The 18,887-nt window shown below is 48.3% G+C and overlaps 1 protein-coding gene across 1 annotated transcript in view; it reads right to left on the bottom strand.

Moving 5' to 3' along the window:
- The window catches only part of LOC128330484 (vigilin-like), a 75,966-nt gene that overhangs the window by 35,097 nt on the left and 21,982 nt on the right, over nt 1-18,887 (bottom strand). Inside the window, exons 2-4 of the mRNA XM_053263469.1 lie at nt 4,397-4,476; nt 2,206-2,317; nt 1,136-1,284 (exon numbers count right to left, since the gene is read on the bottom strand). Coding sequence (XP_053119444.1) covers nt 1,136-1,284; nt 2,206-2,281 — 225 coding nt within the window. The 5' untranslated portion in view covers nt 2,282-2,317; nt 4,397-4,476. The remainder of the gene's footprint in view (nt 1-1,135; nt 1,285-2,205; nt 2,318-4,396; nt 4,477-18,887) is intronic.

Here is an 18,887-nt window from a genome sequence, read left to right on the forward strand (position 1 = left end):
AACTGGATTAAAATTAAGGTGCGTCTTATAGTCCGTAAAATACGGTATCAAGGGGTCACCCAGCTGGTGGTCCTAGGAAGGGCATCACACAGGCAGGGGGCCGCTGCCTTAAAGGGCTCTCTTCCCAATAGTCACTCATCACACCATTGTGGGCAGCGGCGCCCAGAAAAGAGCCTCTGAAGAGGATAATCTAGAATGGGCAGGGACATATTGGAGAAGACACTCCTTCAGGGACACAAGTCCTCCTTGGGGCTTTGAAGGTCAGCACCAACAGCCTGAAGTGGGCCCGGAAACGGACTGCCAACCAGTGCGACAGACACAGAGCTATGGCCCAACCCAATCTGGGCAGCCACGTTTGAGTGCCGCTGCATAAAAAGTGCTTTTGTCTGTCCAGAATCCACTACTAGTCAGTTTCAATGGTCGGTATTTTAAAAAGGAGATTTCCCTGCTCAATTTCTCCACACCACGCACAATTTTTAAAACCTCTCTCATTTATTATTTATTCATTTTATGCATTTATTACATTTATAAACCGCCCCATCCAGAGGCTCTGGGTGGTGTACAACTTTTTAAAAGACATTTAAAAAACACAATTCAAGACACAGTGCTAAAAACAATAAAAAAAACAATTAAAATACTTTAAAAAACAAAACAAAACCACTTTACAAGCCTTGGAAGGCCAGGCCAAACAAGTATGTTTTTAGGGCTCTCTTAAAGGCTGACAGCGAGCTCTCTTATTCATGTTTCTCCCAAAACCAAGGCATCCCAGGGCTTCGGCGGAGCCATACCAAGCCACTGGATCATTGCTGGCTGCCCTTCGGAGAAGAAGTCCCAGCAACGCTCTCCTGGAGCCCCACTCTTATCAAGAGACTCTCACCCCAGTACCCTCTGCAGCCACTTGCCATCTTCCGAGTCCAAATCAAGGCACCGGTTTTGAGCTAGGCGCACAAGTGTTTGAGCTCCATTTATACAGCCATTGCCCCAGGCCTCCTGCTTGTTTCGACTACAGAGAGCAGCAGGGCAGCGTTTTGCAATTAACACCCCATGGGGAGCCTCTTCGACTGGGAGGCGTCCTGGGCAGTGGTGCCTGCCGCTGAAGAGAGCCTCTGTGCCCCGCCTGCCCACACGCACTCACCTGGGTGATGACAGAGGATTTGATCGGCCGGATTTTGTTCCATACTCCTGTAAGCTCACTGGACTTCTCCCCGGGGGCTCCTTTTTCCGGGAGCGGTGGGAATGCTTCCAAGTAAGTGGGAATGTAGGCCTCATCCTCTGGGACACCACCTGCCAAGCAGCAAGAAAAGAACGAACAATTCCTGGTGATGGGAAGAGGATCACTAGAGCGGAACATGCCACTCTCTCGGCCAGCCTAACCTACCTCGCAGGGCTCTTGAGAGGAGAAAAGATGGGGCAAGATAGATAAGTAATACGACACAGCTTTGTTAGCCACCTGATAAAGTGTTATCAGGGCAGCTCACAATACACCACAAAAACCACCACAAACACAAAATACAATTCAGAAGAATTAAAAAAGGTTTTTAAAATCAAAATTCAAGAGGCCTGTGGGAACAGAGAGGACCTGGTGTCTAAAAGAACAAAGTGATGAAGCCAGGCGAACCTCACTGGGGAGGCTGTTCCACAAACGGGGTGCAACCAGCGAAAAGGCCCTCTCCCTAGGAGTCCCCCACCTCACCTCATTTGGTGGGGCAAGATCTTAAGGTCCGAATCGGGACATATGGGGCCAGGCCCTCTCTCAGGTAAAAGTGGTGCGAAGCCCTATGGATAACTATGCATACCACCCTGAAGATCTTAGAGGAAGAGAAGGAATGGTATGTGTGGGGAGTACCCCAGAACCATGCCTAGTTGACCCAGGTTCCTAGAAAGTTGTTGCTAGTACACAGAGAAGGAGGAGCTCGCAACCTTGGCTCTGCAGATGATACTGGGCAAATCCCAGTGGCCAAAATTGCTGGGAGCTGTAGTCCAAATACCTGGAGACTCAAGATTGGGAATCCCTGCCCTCAGACTTTGAAAGCCTGTTCTCCACCTCCTATTAGAATTACTTTTGCTACATTCAGTTTCTTGTTTCGGGGCTTCCCCTCCAGAGACCTCGCAATATGAAGGCGTTTTACACATCCTGTGCTCAAGAAGTCAAATGCACATCGGTCAGAGGACCACCAGGAGCAAAGTGGTCTTCGTCCGTTTCACCTCGTGTTTCTTCATCCCTCAGGCCGCTACGGTGCTCAGCAAAGCTCTCGGGTGTTAACACTGCTACCGAGCTCATGGTTCAAACCCAGATTTGCGTGTTTCCGGTATTCCACTGTTTGGGGCGGGGGAGGAAAGAGATGAGACGAGTTAGCCAACTTCTGCTCTGTTTGGTTATTCCTTCAGAGAGGTGTGCGTTCTCCAAGCACGGACATCCTGTAACCTTGCACCATTTAATTAGCTTTACGGCTGAAGCTAGGATTGCCTGCCCCAGACTATTCCCACAGGTATTCTCATATGGATACACAGTAGGATGCCATGCCATTTATTCATTCATTCACATTCACATTCACTCTCACACACGACAGACCAGTGTTCCCTCTAACAAGGATTCCCAGATGTTGTGGACTACAACTCCCATAATCCCCAAGCAAATGCCATGGCAGCTGTGGATCCTGGAGTTGTAGTCAACAACTAACTTGGCACCTTTTAACGTAGTGATTCTCTTTATTTAGCAGGGGGAGAGTAACTGGCCTTATTCACTCCCAGCACAGAACCTCCAGTGACTGCCGCTGGTGTCTAACTTATGTTTCTTTTTAGATTGTGAGCCCTTTGGGGACAGGGATCCATCTTATTTATTTATTATTTCTCTGTGTAAACAGCCCTGAGCCATTTTTGGAAGGGCGATACAGAAATCAAATAAATAATAAAACAACCAAAAACATCTGGGAATCCCTGTTAGAGGGAACACTGCACAGGACTGTTATTTGGGGAGGTGGCTACAGGCCTTGGGTTCAATCCCCAGAGCCTCCAAGTAGCCAGGCTAGAGTAAACCTCCACCTGACACTCTGAAGAGCTTCTCCAAAGATCATTGCGACCGGGGATGATGGAAGTTGTAATCAGACATCAGCTGGCGACCCATGAATTAAAGCACTTAAGAGAACTGTTAGCTTCGGCCAGGGGTTCCCAACCAGTGGTACTCCTCCAGATGTTGCTGAACTACAACTCCCATTATCCGTAGCCACAACAGATTGTAGCTGGGGATGATGGCAGCGGTAGTGAGAGCCAGCGTGGTGCAGTGGTTAGAGTCCTGGACTAGAACCGGGGAGACCCAAGTTCAAATCCCCATTCAGCCATGAGACTTGCTGGGTGACTCTGGGCCAGTCACTTCTCTCTCAGCCTAACCTACTTCACAGGGCTGTTGTGAGGAGAAACTCAAGTATGTAGTACACTGCTCTGGGCTCCTTGGAGGAAGAGCGGGATATAAATGTAAAAAATAAGAATGAAACACAAAACATCTGGAGTATCACTGGTTGGGAACTGAAGCCAACTGGTCCAAGGGTTTGTCCCATACCACCTGTGATCGTTGCTATTTGGGGGAAGCTGAAATTCCCCATGAGGACTAGAGCGATGGTTGCTCCACAGCTGCCCTGTAGCAATTCAACAGCGAGCAGAGTATGTCCAAGACGAAACAAGGCTACACTACGTCGCCTGCCCAGGATACGCCCAGAAGCTGCCATAGATTGAACAGCAGTAAAGTCATGTAGTATGGACAGGCTCCCGTCAGCAGCCTGGCAGGAGCATTTTGTACCAGCTAGAGCAGTGCTCTTCGTTGTAAGGCCCAAGGGCCAGTAGCAACTCCCATCAGCTTTAAGCATGCCCCCCACCCCTGACTAATTGTTTGCTGGGCTTGTGGGAATTTCTGCACAAAGCTGAACACCCCTGGCACCATGTAGAGGTGGCCACTCCCACCCTGCAGTGCTGAGCTTTGCCCAGTGCCCAAGGTCTCCTTTAAGGGAAACTGAGACCTCTTGAGCCCCTGCGCCATCTTGGAAGGCATGCACGGAGTGCTGGGAAGTGTAGCCCTTCCCAGAGCTTTCCTCCTAGACCTCTTGAGAGGGCTCCGTCCCAGCCCTCCCAGCACTGAGAAAAGTGCAGTGCTGGGTAGGTGGTCAGCATAGTGGGAAACCACCTCTTGCATTAAAAGGATGGTTGTTGTTTTGGGCCAAAGTGGCCCATACTTGAAAAACAGTGAAGATCACCAAGCCAGAGTCATGGAACTGGATGCAACCAAGACATGTGAGATAGTGATCAGAAGCGCAACATGATCCAAATAGGCAGAGATCCATTAAAAAAAGAGAGAGAGAGATCCCTACGCCACCTCATCCTTCAGCAGAAGCAAAGGCGGGCTTACCTGCAAAATGGTCAGATGCCAGAAGGGTCCGTCCTGAACGAGGCTACCTGTGGCGCTTCAGCGTGACGGCGGCTTGGGTCCTGCAAGGGAGATCGCAAACCGTCAGGACCCATTACGAGCAGGGCCGGGCAGGTCCTAGGAGCCAGGAACTTGAGAAATCGCTTAACACAATCCAGGGTAGTACAGTTAATCTGAAGTCTGGCTCTGTGCCCCGCAAACTCTGAAGATTCCCAGAAACGTGGTATTTTTGTGACAACCCTGATAGGGAGCCACTCAGAAATGCAGCTTTGTGGTTGAAGAAAACCAAGCCTTCAGGTAAGCCCCCACAATTCTTCTGTGTGTTTTTATCCATGTATAGTTTTTTTGTATTTTGTATATTATATATTTTAATAGCGGACTGTTTTTATATTTTTGGTTAAATACTTTTAATTCATTTTTATTATGTGTTTTAACTTTTGTAAACCGCCTTGGGGTTGTTTTTAGTGAAAGGCGGTATAGAAATCTAACAATAAATAAATAAATAAAATTCTTGTGTTAGCTGTGCCGTTTCTGCACTGCTTTTAGGCACAGGTTTGTAAATGGTCCCTTGCTTGGCTGCAGAACATAAACGTTAGATTGATATTTAACTTTTTAAAAGCATTTTAGGTATTATTTTTCTCTTTTAATGGCTTAATATCTTAACACACAACTTATGACCCTCTTACGAGAAGCTGGGGTTTTTTTTGGTAAAGGCTTCAGGCCTGTAATACTGTAAGGCTGTTTTGTAATCTACAACTTATTGCATCTCGTTTTCAAAACTAGTAACACACATTGTTAAATAGAGCAAAAATCTAAGTATCTTCTGAAGTTTCCCAAAGGCTTTATTCAGTTTTAAATCAACGTTTTTATGGTTATAGCAACTAGTTAATATGCCTTTTTTCAAGTAGCAAATATCTACATCCTAAATGAACATTTTTCTTGGTTATTTATGTCATGCATCCGTCCAAACTGCTTGGAAGCCCATGGCAAAAAATTTCATCCAAGCAATCAGACAGGAAAGCTTTATGGAACGTTTAATGTTGAAGTAACAACATAATTATATACTACCACCAATAGATAGGAAGGCAGGCTAGTACTTAATGTATTTATTATCTGCAAGGCTGCAGCAGTTCACTATTTCTTCAGCAACTACATTCAACAACGAAATCCCAGGAAACGCCTCTGCTTTCCATTTCATCAAGTACCTCTCCTGCCTTCCATGCAGAACAACCTCAGGGTGGCTTACAACCAGTGTTCCCTGTAACAGAGATTTCCAGATGTTGTTGACTACAGCTCCTAGAATCCCCAGCTGCAATGGCCTTTGGCTGAGGATTCTGGGAGCTGTAGTCAACAACCTCTGGAAATCCCTGTAACAGGGAACACTTAGCTAAGCAGCGTCTGCACTGGTTGCATATGAATGGGAGACTAGAAGTGTGAGCACTGGAAGAGATTCCCCTCAGGGGATGGAACCGCTCTGGGAAGAGCATCTAGGCTCCAAGTTCCCTCCCTGGCAGCATCTCCAAGATAGGGCTGAGAGAGATTCCTGCCTGCAACCTTGGAGAAGCCGCTGCCAGTCTGTGAAGGCAACACTGAGCTAGATGGACCTATGGTCTGCCATATTAACCATATGGCAGCTTCCTATGTCCCCAACAATAAAACTGATGTGTCATTACAATTAACCATATAGATAGATCGACAAGTCTGGCAGGTAAAGCAACTGCGATCAGGCCCATTATGGTTGGGGATGATGGGAGCTGTAGTCCAACATCATCTGGGGACCCTGGCCCTACCACCCTAGCCCCACAGGATCCAAGTCTGACCAACAGGTGTGTGAACGCTTCCTCCCCAAAATGGTAGCGCTGTAGAGGACCCTTCTCTCAGAGACCCTGGAAATCTGCCACCAGTTGGGAGTTTTAAGAAGGCTAACTGGGCTAATTAGGCCAACAGTCTGACTCCACATGAAGCAGCATCCAAGCTAACTGGAGACTGTTTAGGACCAGCAGGGCCCCACAATGCTTAGCTAGTTTTGACAGCCCAACGGAAAACTGCGATTGCCAGGACGTTGCCTCCTTACTTGTCCCCGATAGTGTTCTGTGCCTCTGTGCAACACTGAGATCTACTCCAAGTTTATGTATTTATTTATTACATTTTATATCTCGCTCTTCCCCCAAGGAGCCCAGAGCGGCGTACTACATACTTGAGTTTCTCCTCACAACCACCTTGTGAAGTAGGTTAGGCTGAGAGAGAAGTGACAGGCCCAGAGTCACCCAGCTAGTTTCATGGCTGAATGGGGATTTGAACTCAGGTCTCCCCGGTCCTAGTCCAGCACTCTAACCACTACACCACACTGGTTCTCAAGCCTCCAAGAAGGGCATAACAGCATCTTCCAACTACCTTCCAGCAGTAGATCTAGTCTAGGCATTCCTTTTGGCCTGCCTGCCTAATAGACCTAGACAGACCCATCCTGCCATAAATTTGTCCCCCTTTTGAAGTCCTGTTAGCGTGAAGCCATCACTGTGTTTTGTGGCAGGGAATTCCATTTGTTATTTGGTGCCCTGGCATGAACACCTGCCTTGAAAACAGCTGTGTGTAGCTCTGCTTTCAAAGCCACCTCAACTCTGTACTTGTGTGTGCATATGCACCGGTGTCTACAAATCAACTTGCCAGTGGCAGGTGCTCCCAGCCCTCTGGCTAAAAGGACAGCCAGCAGCACACCGTTCCCCTCCCTAGAGATCTCATTTCCACTGCCATTTTTGGAAAGGCAAGGAACAGCAGCCATCCCTTCTGATCAGAAAGAGAGGGCTCCTGCTTCTTCTTATCTCCATATCCCAGTGCATATGACAGAAGACCTGCTTCTCTCCTAAGCCCTCTGCCAGAAAAGGATCGGATGAAAGAGGGGGGATTGGTGGCTACCAAAAATGAGGGCTGGCGAGTGAGCCGAGCCGAGCCTAAATTTGTGGTTCCCTACATATGCACATCGTGTTCAGTGCCCCTGAGAAACCCAGCTGAATGGCTCATCAGGGTCATGAGCGTCAAGAGGACTCTTCCTTCCGTTACGCGTCCCGAGATTAGGAGTTCACAGGCAGCATGAGCTGAAGGGGATTTCTCTCTCTTTTTGCAACCTTTGCCATCAGATGCAGCTCTGACGTGAAGGTGATAGTCCGGGGCAAGTGCGCGCACAAGTGCTCCCTGGTTGCGTTAAGAGGATTGCTTTCACAAATCCTCCCCATAGGCTGGCTCTATGCAGCTTAGCAGCATCTCCCTTGCTTCGTGGGGGCTGGGAGGCAGTTCACAGGAAGACCTCTGCTGCCAGGCAGGGTTCCTCGGAAGAAAGGGGGGCTGGGGGGGCAGCTCATGCACAGGAGCAATGGGGCACACAGCAACTGTGGCTGGACTTCTATGCCCCCTGGAGCCCTCTCCTCCTCTTCCTCTGCAGTCCCTAGAAAGGCTTGCCTGGGGCTTACCTTGTGATCTTTGTAACGCCAGGTGAAAACCTCGTTCCCCCAGGCCTCTTAATTTTAAGTTGACTGCCACTTCTGGCTTGAGGAACATACGCAGCTGCCTTAAACCCAGTCAGACCCTTGGTCCATCTAGCTCACTACTGTCTGCACCAGGAATGCACAACTCAAATACCCTGCTGGGCCAGAACCAACTATGACTCGGTAGGCAGGGGGAGAGGTAAGTTTTCAGCACATTAGTAATTACATCGAAAGTATTACAAATCTTAATGCAAACAATTATTAGTTACCCACAGCATGGGGGAGGAGGCGCCTAGCAACCTAGTGGGTTCAGCCCAAAGTCAATTTTGAAAGGGGGCTGAACCCACTAGAACTATGGGGGCAGGATGGCATTTTGCACTAGGGATGTCCACGAACTGGTTCGGAGGTCCTTTTCTGAACCGGTTCGGCGTGGGAGGGTATCTTTAAGGAGCAGGGAAGGCCCTTAAAGATACCCCCTCGCTGTGCTTAAAGTCGCTGGCGCAGGGCGGCAGAGTACCCTCTTGCCGCCCCGGCCGCTGTCGAACCGGTTCGTGCACATCCCTATTTTGCACCTCAACTCAGGCACCACAATACTTCAGTCCCTGAGGGCCAGATGCAGTCCCCGGGCCTTATGTTGTGCAGGCCTGGTCTACACTAGGGATGTGCCCAGAACCGGTGGGGGCCAGTTCGAAGGCAGGGTGGCGGTGGCTTTAAGGGTGGGGGAGGATGCACTTACCACCCCCCTCGCGCCACGATTCCCCCACCGGTGCACGTCTCCCTAAAAAGCCCTTCAGGGCAGCAGCGTACCTCCCTGCCGCCCCACTCCGACGTTATCTGGAAGTAATAGCTGCGACTGCACTTATTTCCTGTGTATTTAACCTGGAGTCCATTGGTTTGTGTAAGTATACACCATTGTGTTTTTAGTCTCTGTACAGGCTACGGTAGCCTTTTTTTAAAATGTAGGTTTGCTACCATGAATGCTTCTATATCACTTTTCAACACAAGTTCACAAAGCGGTTTATGTAGGAAGAAGGAAATAATTAAGATGGTCCTCTGTCCCCAAAAGGCTCACAGCCTAAAAGAAAGAGTCATGGGAGAGATGCTGGTCGGATAGGGCCAGTTGCTCTCACCCTGCTAAGTATACAGTAAGAGAACCACCACTCTAAAAAAAGGTGCCTCTTTGTTCAGTCAGCAGGAGCAGCATTTACCTACAGTCAGCCATCAGACCAGGTTTCAAGCACCTACCTCTGGTCTTCCTTCCTCCTCCAGATATTTATATACCGCTCTTCAACCCAAGTTCTCAAAGTGGTTTACATAGAAAAATACATGAATAAGATGGCTCCCTGTCTCCAGTGGGCTCACAATCTATAAAGAAACTTAAGGCAGATACCAGCAATAGCCACTGGAGAGATGCTGTGCTGGGGTGGGACAGGGCCAGTTGCTCTCCCCCTGCTAAATAAAGACAATAACCACTTTTAAAAGCTGCTTCTTTGCTCAGTTAGCAGTGTTAGCTAACCTCTCAAAATGCTTGCCTGGAGGTGGTAATGGGTTGGATGAGGGATAACAAACTGAAGTTGAATCCAAATGAGATGGAGGTACCGGCTACAGGGAGTCGGGACCCAAGAAATGGTTTAGATCTGCCTGTTCTGGGAGTTGCTCTCCCTCTACTAAATGTAAGAGAATCTCTACTTTAAAAGGTGTCTCTATGCTCAGTTAGTAGGGGTATCCTACTCACTCCCCAGCCCACCGCTGGCCTTGCTATCGGGCCACCAATCAAAAAAGCCCAGGCTACTTCCCAATGGGTGGGGGACACAGCAGCATTCCCTTCGGCCACCCTTCCTACCAGCTGTCCATGGACAGCCTGGGCCACTCTTCCCTACTTCAGTGCTATTACCACATGGGAGAAGGCAAGAACCAGTCCGTCTCCCTGCTTTGCGCTTCCCCTTTCTGGCTGCTCACTGATGGAGCACAACCTCATCTCCTTGATGTAATCCGACAGTATCGCAGCACAGGAGGAGGCCACTAGTCATCAATAAATAAAAGGTAGGAGAGAGCTAAAAGACACAAAAACCAGAAAGCGAGGGAGAAGCAGGAATTATTTTTCTACATGCAAAGGGAAACAGCCTTAATTTGCAGAAGCCTGGTTGCCAAGGCAGAAGAGATCCTCAGGAAACCAATTGCTTTTTCAAAAATAGGATGCTTCCAGCCTACAGGGATATAGCTGAAAGGGAAGAGTGGTTTCCCCACTGAGAGAGCCCACAGTAGGCCAGGCCTATTTATGCAGCCAACTGAAGTGAGCATATTGGTGATCTTCACCAGTTTTGAAGTGGGGGCCACTGCTGTGCTGCCCAAGGCACAGCCCCCCCCTTTCTGGGGGTTCACAACCCGTTGTGCAATCCAGACTGGTGCTAGCCCCCCCGGCCCCAGCCCTGCCTCTCCTGGTGGCAGGAGGGAAGAGCTTCTACTGGGACACCCAGTTTATGCAGCTCACCATAGGCGGTTGGATTTATCCATTCTGACAGTGTTCCAGCGGCATTTGGATAATATTTTTGTCCCAACCCATGCTGGATTCCCCCACCGACTTTCTTTTTTGTTATGCTCCTGTGTTTTACAGTCAGTCAATATATATTTCACACCTCTGTGCTCAGGCTTAAGCCACCCACTACTTGTCTCCGGTCCAAGTTTTTCCCCCTTCCAATCTCCGGGTTCTTGCTCTGAAATTGTGTCCCTGTCCTCCTCATGCATCGTCCTCCAAGCCCACCCTTCTGCAATCCGCCAAGCATACCCAAACCAAACATTTTTCCAGGACTGCCGTTTCTGGACCAGTTCCGAGATTATTTGCCAGAGCAGAAGCAAGGCACACAGAGGACTGGGCCAGGAAGCTGGCCCACCCTCATTTCAATTTGAGGAGGAGATCATTTGGCTCCTAGGGCAGAGTTTTGCTGGCTTCCAAGAGGCACAACTTTATTCATCCAAGTCACTCTCCAGCAACCGTTTAGACGGCTGGCTCCACAAGCAAAGCTGCATTAACACGGGGGAGGCAGGCATTAAGAAGCTGGCCAAAGCAGACATTATCAGCCACAGAGTGGAAAAGAGGACTGCAGAGCAGATAATAGTTCCTTTTTTTTTTACTCCCAAAGGAGTAGCGGCCAGAGGCAGACGCCACGTCCTTGCTGTAGACCTTCCACCGGGCACACTAAGGAGAGAGGGTCTTGTGGTAGCAAGCATGAAGCGTACCTTTTGCTAAGCAGGGTCTGCCCTCATTTGCATTTGAATGGGAGGCATGTATGAGCACTGTAAGATATTCCCTTTGAGGGATGAGGCCACTCTGGGAAGAGCAAAAGGTTCCAAGTTCCCTCCCTGGCAGCATCGCCAAGATAGGGCTGAGAGAGACTCCTGCCTGCAACCTTGGAGAAGCCGCTGCCAGTCTGTGAAGGCAATACTGAGCTAGACGGACCAATGGTCTGGCTTGACAGGAGGCAGCTTAAGTTCCTAGACTCTCTAGATTTGGGTTATTTTCCTTTAGCTGCAGCTAATGCCACCTAATGGTGCAGCGGGGAAATGACTTGACTAGCAAGCCAGAGGTTGCCAGTATGAATCCCCATGAGTATGTTCCCCAGACTATGGGAAACCCCTATATTGGGCAGCAGCGATATAGGAAGATGCTGAAAGGCATCATTTCATACTGCGTGGGAGGAGGCAATGGGAAACTCTTCCTGTATTCTCCCAAAGAAAAACCACAGGGCTCTGAGGTCACCAGGAATCTACACGGAATGGACGGCACACTTTACTAATGCCAGTGAAAAGCCATTATGAGCTTTTGCCCTAGGACTGGCAATGCAATTACTTTCTCTTTAGAGCCATTTGCTCTTGGGCCTCCCATCAAATAAATCATTTGTGTGGATGCTGCAGCCCTCTGTAGCCAGCCGTTAAGCTGCTGTCGTTCCTTCCAATGTTTAGGGACGCTGGCCATTTCCAGCTGTCCAGTAAGTGGGCCATAAAGTGAACTTCTGCCATTTCAAAATGCAGAACTTCCTATAAACACTTCCATCAGAGACCCGTCTCCTCCACTGGGCGTGTCCTCTGGAAGGCCAACGAGGGTTCTTGGGAAGCTCGGCTGCTTCTAAACCTAGTTCTCATTTCCGGCAACTAAGCTTGGACAGTCCTGCCGCCTGGACCTAGAAGTGTCGAGGCAATTCTTGTAGAGAAGAGCCCGGGTCTTTCGGTGTCTGGAGCAGCCAGCTTGGGTCTGCTGGCCAGTTTTGGGGATGGGGCTATAGCGCCTGCTTTGCATGCAGAAGGCCCAAAGTTCAATCCCTGGCAACATCTCCAGGGAGGGTTGGGAGAGACGCCTGCCTGAAACCTTGACAAGCCACTGTGGCCAGTACTGAGCGACACAGGAAGCTGCCTTATCCAGACTCAGCCCATTCGTCCCCCTAGCTCAGTATTGTCTGCACAGACTGGCAGCGGCTTCTCCAGGGTTACAGGCAGGAGTGTCTCCCAGGCCCACCTGGAGATGCTGCCAGAAGAGAACCCCACAGTGGAAGAACCAAGAGGAACCCCAACTCTAAGATGGGAGTTGTAGTCTAAACAACTGGAGAGACTTCAGGTTGGCCACTCCTCCTTTAGAGTAGGTTTTTAAAAAAATGATCTGGCTAATTTATATATGTGGCTCACTGAACCTGTTCTACCTACCATTTAATCAAGTTGCAAAATCAAATATTAATATCTTCCAGTTGTCTTAAATACCATACTTTTGGCAGAAAGGCAAGATACAGTTTTATGCTGATGGGTAGCCAGGCAACAAACCCTTCTTGGGTATAACATCTGCCTTCTGGCCAGACTCCCTACAATTAATACCACGGTTGGCGAAGGAGACCAAGCTTCTGGGATCAGATTGAGATGCTTGTTTATTTTGCATAATTTAGCCAATTTGCTCTTATGCATATGCTCATTCTGCTTCCAAAATCCAATATTTCAACAACTTTGGAATTTGAAGCAGAGGCTGGGGGCAGAGTGGGGAGTCTGAGATGCATCTCAAAGCTCTATATAGGTGCACCTCATTAATTATGTTATCGCTATTCACAGTTCCATGTATCCATCCTTGCATAATTGCTACTCAACCTCAATATTTGTTGAAATAAAAAGGTTAAAAGCCCATGTACCCACAGCTTCATGGTGGCCAAATGACTTGAGACAATTTCCTGCCACCATTTTGAGGAAAAGGAGCCATTTTGCGGCTTTTAACAACAATAAAAAGCTTTTCCTTGATTTTTCATGGGGAAGTGGGTGACTTGGGAGGGGCAGCTAGAGACCCAAGAGGCATGGTAGGGTGTTTTATTTTGATTTCATTTCTGCTGGGTTTTGCCAGTTACCCCAGCCTCCAGGAACCCAACCACCACCTTGCCTGCCATTGCCTTAATACCTTGTTATCCACAATTCTGTGTTATGTGGTTGTTGTAGCAGAGTTCTTTAATAAAATCTTTGTCCCTGGCAGTCCTTTACCTATGCTAAGTTTCTACAGAAGAGGATAAGGAGAAGCCCATTCACTCTTCTCCTCCACAGTGTCCATCACTAAGTCTGGTAATTTTGTCAAGCGTCCATTGCCTGGCTCCTAAACATTTGGGCAGGCTCCTAGATAAAGAAAACTCGCCCAGGCCCAAGTTACATCATCATCTCCTATCTATCCTCCCCTCTAATATAGTTTTATTCCACTTCTGTTGAACTGCCGACTGACCTCCATGGCGCAGGGACCTGAATCCTTACAGTGCAGATTGCCATGACTGATGGTACCATATGAGGCAACACAGCTATGTATTTGCATGCAAGTAGAAGACCACGCTCAAAGAAAGAGCAACTTTTCCACTTGAATCACACAAATGTAGAACAGGCACCAGGTTTGAAGAGGCACTCTTCAGTGAGAAGCAGCAAATGTCTCTTGTAGGAGTCAAACTATCGTTTTCATACTCTTGTATTCAACATAATTAACCTTTTTTTAAAGTCCTGTTTAATTGAGGGCACCTTCTTCATTAGGAGATTTTTAATCAATCTAATCCAGCAGTGCATCTCCAGACTGCCCAGCCCTCCGCCCCCTGCTGCTGTTTTATAGATCCAACTGCAGCTTCTGAAGCTATTAACAGAGATCGGTTATGGATTAAATTATGGAGCTCCAAGACAGACAGATGCTCCCTAATCCTAATTAAGATCTTACAAATGGACAGTAATAAATGCGAGGAGCAGAGCAAAGCAGTATGTGTGACCTCCCGAAGTGAATGCAGCCCACCTGGGGCTCAGTAAGTTTCCCCTTACTGCTGGCTTCTCAGATTCGCAAGAAAAAAGGATGCTCAGGAACAAGGCTGAAGGCTCCCTTTTGGCTTGGTGGATCACAAATTCCAGGACAGAACTGGGGTTCCCAATCCTGGGTCCCCAGATGGTGGACTACAACTCCCATCATCCCCATCTAAGGTCATTGCAGCTGGGGATGATGGGGCTTGTAGTCCAACCCTGTCCAAGAACCCAGGACTGAGAACCCTTGGCACAGACAATCCGTTTCTAGAACGGAGGCCCCCCAACCTTTAAAAAAATGAGTGTACTACTTCCGTCACAAACCTCTAGCTTGGGTAATTTATAGAGATTTTTAAAAGAGTACATGTGTGTGTGCACACACACACACCAATTTTAAGTATTACAGTTAGAGGAAAAGGCTACTCTACTCTCTTGCTCACTTCCATACCAATTTACCCATAAGCAGTCTTACTGGAATTATGGGATGTGTTTACCAGTCTGGCTAGTGCATCAGATGAGTCACTTTCTCAAGAAGTCAGAACTGGCCACAGTTACCCACACCCTAGTCACGTTGTGGCTGGATTACCGTAACACACTCTATGTGGGGCTGCCCTTGAAGAATATTTGGAAAATTCTTGTAATTGATTGTATCTGGAGCTGCCCATTGGGATCATATTACACCCACTCTGAAAGAGCTGCCTGGCTACCCATTTGTTTCCGGCTCCAATTCAAGGTGCCGGTTTTGACCTTTGAAGCGCTTAAGGGTTTGGGCCCTGGATATCTCAAGGACCGCCTGCTCCCAAGGGTTTCTGCCTGCTTGACTAGATCAGAGGGAGCTCTGCTGTGGGTATCGACAGTGAAAGAGGCTCGGTTGTTGAGCACGCGGGACAGGGCCTTCTCAGTCTTTGCCACCAGACTTTGGAACGCTCTCCCGGCTGAAATCAGGCCCTCAGTCTCCTTTACAGTTTTTAGGAAAACAGTCAAGATGTGGCTCTTCACCCAGGCTTTTGAATGAGTGTATTGTGTGTGGGGGGGGGGGTTTAAAGCTGCTATTGCTTTGTGTTATGTATTCTGTATTTTATGGATTATTGAAGTTTTAGAGAGATTTTTATATTTATACTATCTGTACTTTTGAATTATGTGTTTTAATTTTTGAGGTCAGTACCTTTGTATTTTAATTATGCATTGCTTTAATTATATTGTAAACCACTTAGAGATTTTAATGAAAAGCAGTATATAAATTGAATAAGTATTCAGTTCCAATGGGAGTACTCAGTGCTAATTTTCTGAAGCCTGTCAGTGAAGCTGAAGGGAGGGGTATGCTGAGCTTCAGCATGCAGCCAGCCAATCAGGAGCAGAGAAGGGTCTTCACCCTCCTCCCTCCCCTTCTGCAGTGGGCACACCACTGAGGATGCATCAGCTTCAAACCTGCCATCCTCAGCTAGGGAACCAATAGCATGCTTGCAGTGTGGGGAGACAGGAAGGCTCCAAGTACTGCCTAGAAGCTCTTCAAGAACCCTTAGGGATGCTAGTAGGACCTGAAACCTTGTGCTAGATGGAAGAGCTGCATAAGATTCTGAAACCATGCTCGCTGATCATCAAGAAGCCTGTCTTGATCGCATTCTGGTTTCTGTTGTGCCCCACCCCACAAAAAGGCTTTTTCCTTGTGGCCATGGAGGCCAGCAACACAATTCTGTAAGTAAAACATCAGATTCTGCATCAGATATTTGCACAGCAGACCATTCAATCACCCCCAACATATCCATTGCCAGGACCTGCTGCTTCAGGATGCCGTGGCAACAGACAGCACCATACACACAGCTCTTCACCAAGGATTTGATGAAAACATAGGAAACTGCCATATACTGAGTCAGAACATTGGTCTATCTAGCTCAGTCTTGTCTTCACAGACTGGCAGCGGCTTCTCCAAGGTTGCAGGCAGGAATCTCTCTCAGCCCCATCTTGGAGATGCTGCCAGGGAGGGAACTTGGAAACTTCTGCTCTTCCCAAAGCAGCCCCATCCCCTGAGGGGAATATCACAGAGACTTGGTTGGGGGATGCTGGTGGCCCAGTCTAGTTCCAGCTTCTCCCTCCAGTGTACTCTGCTGACGAGCAGGTGAGGGGACATCACAGGGAAGTGGAGTGGCTGTGGTTTGTAAGAAAAAGATCTCCCTTGCCAGGATCCCTGTCAAAGTGGCTGACCATATTGAATGTGTGTACCAAAGTTTGGGGACCAGGGATAGACTGGGACTTCTGTTGGTGTACCGATCGCCCCACTGTCCAACAGAGTCCCTAACTGAGCTGATGGACTTGGTCTTGAGCTTGGTGTTGGAGTCTCCCAGGCTTGTGGTGCTGGGGGACTTCAGTGTTCACTTGGGAACAATTTGTCTGGGGTGGCTCAGGAGTTCATAGCAGCCATGACAACTATGGGCCTATCCCAAGTGGTCTCAGGTCCGACGCATAGTGCGGGTCACACACTTGCTCTTTCACTCTGAACAGGGTGGTCTTCCATGGGCGATTCACTCTTGTGATTTCCCCATTGTCATGGACAGGCCACCATCTGGTTAAGGTTGAACTCATGACCATGTCCCACCTCTGCAGGTGCGAGGGGCCCATTAGGATGGTCCACCCGAGAAGTTTACTGGATCCAATAAGATTCCAAGAAGCCTTGGAGAGCTTTAGTGTTGGCTCTGCCGGTGACGCTGTTGACACTCTGGTGGAGAATTCGGACAACCAACTCATCAGGGCAGTGGACACTATCGCTCCTAAGCATCCTCTCCAACCCGCTTCGAAACTGGCCCCTTGGTATACAGAAGAACTACAGGGCCTGAAGCAGTGAGGTAGATGACTAGAGCATATGTGGAGAAAGACTCTACTAAAATCCGACAGATTATTACATAACGCGCATTTGAAGAACTATGCTCAGGCAATACGTGCAGCAGTGATTCTTTTCCGCTCATATTGCATATAAGTTCACGTCCCGTGGAGTTGTTCAGGGTTGTGAAGAGGCTAGTGTGTGCCCCTTCCCCCTTGAATCAGTACTTGGAAGCAACAATTACTTGGTGTGATGTTGTTAATGAGTTTTTTGTGGATAAAATCTCTTGTATTTGGGCCGACTTGGATTCAAACTCCACAATTGTTACAATGTCTGATGCCGAGGTGTCCAGCAGCTCTTATGTGATGACCCTGGATCAGTTCGTGACTCCTGAGGATGTGGACAAGTTGCTTGGAATGGTGTGGCCTACCACCTGCCTTTGGTTGGCCTGATGGATGATCTCCAGTTGGGAATTGACAGAGCGAGTATGACTCTGTAGATACTTTTGGATCTCTCAGTAGCTTTTGATACTATTGACCATAGTATCCTTCTGGAATGTCTGAGGGGATTTGGGGTAGAAGGCACTGTTTTGCAGTGGTTCCGCTCCTACTTCATGGGCAGATTCCAGATGGTGTCCCTTGGAGACTGTTCTTCAAAATCTGAGCTTTTGTATGGTGTCCCTCAGGGATCCATATTATCTCCGATATTGTTTAATTTCTGGGAGAGATCATCAGGAGATTTAGTGCAGGGTGTTATCAATATGCTGATGACACCCAAATCTATTTCTCAATGTCAACATTATCAGGAGAAGGCATAACTTCCCTAAATGCCTGCCTGGAGGTGGTAATGGGCTGGATGAGTGATAAACTGAGACTGAATCCAGGTAAGACGGAGGTTCTTATTGTGCGAGGTCAGAACTTAGGAGACAATTTTGATCTGACAATTCTAGATGAGCTCATGCTCCCCCAAAAGGAACAGGTATGCAGTGCTTCTGGATCTGAACCTCTCCCTGGTGTCCAAGGTTGAGGCAGTGGCCAGAGGTGCTTTCTATCAGCTTCAGCTGATACGCCAGCTGCGTCTGAGATGAACAACCTCAGAAGAGTGGTACATATGCTGGTAACCTCCAGGCTGGACAACTGCAATGCGCTCTGTGTGGGGTTGCCATTGTACTTAGTCCAGAAACTACAGTTGGTACAAAATGTGGTGGACAGGTTGGTCTCTAGGTCATCTAGCAGACACCATATTACTCCTGTGTTGAAAGATCTATACTGGCTACCGATTAAGTTTCCAGGCAAAATACAAGGTGCTGGTTGTTACCTAGAGAGCCCTAAACAGCTTAGGCCCTGGGTATTTAAGAGAACATCTTCACCGTGAGCCCCATCACCCATTAAGATCTGGAGAGGATTGTCTGCCATTGCCACCAGTTCATCTGGTGGCTACTTGAGGATCGGCCTTCTCTGTTGATGCCCCTGGGCTTTGGAATGCGCTTCTTGTTGAAATAAGAGCCTCCCCAGCCCTGGCAACTTTTTAAAAAGGCACTGAAGACATTTATTCACCCAGGCTTTTAATTAGATTTATAGTTTTAATACTTTTAGGGCTGAGACCCAGGCATCTCGGCCCTGAAGTCTGGTGGTGGGTGCTAACAACTGGAAACTGTTTGCCAGGCCTATCAAGAGCAGCTTACTATGACAGTTGAATCTTCAACTTTTAGTTTTCAGAGACAAGAACTCCCAGATGTCATTGACTACATTTCCCATCATCCCCAGAGGCCACTGCAGCTGGGAATCCCTGGTACAGCCAACACCGCTCTTGACTAGCCGCACGTACCACGGAGTTAACCGCAAGGCGCAGAGCTGATGTTCTGCTTGGTAACCTCCCTGCAAGCACACAGGAT

Source organism: Hemicordylus capensis, chromosome 6 (genome assembly GCF_027244095.1).
Source record: "Hemicordylus capensis ecotype Gifberg chromosome 6, rHemCap1.1.pri, whole genome shotgun sequence".
Classification (NCBI taxonomy): domain Eukaryota; kingdom Metazoa; phylum Chordata; class Lepidosauria; order Squamata; family Cordylidae; genus Hemicordylus; species Hemicordylus capensis.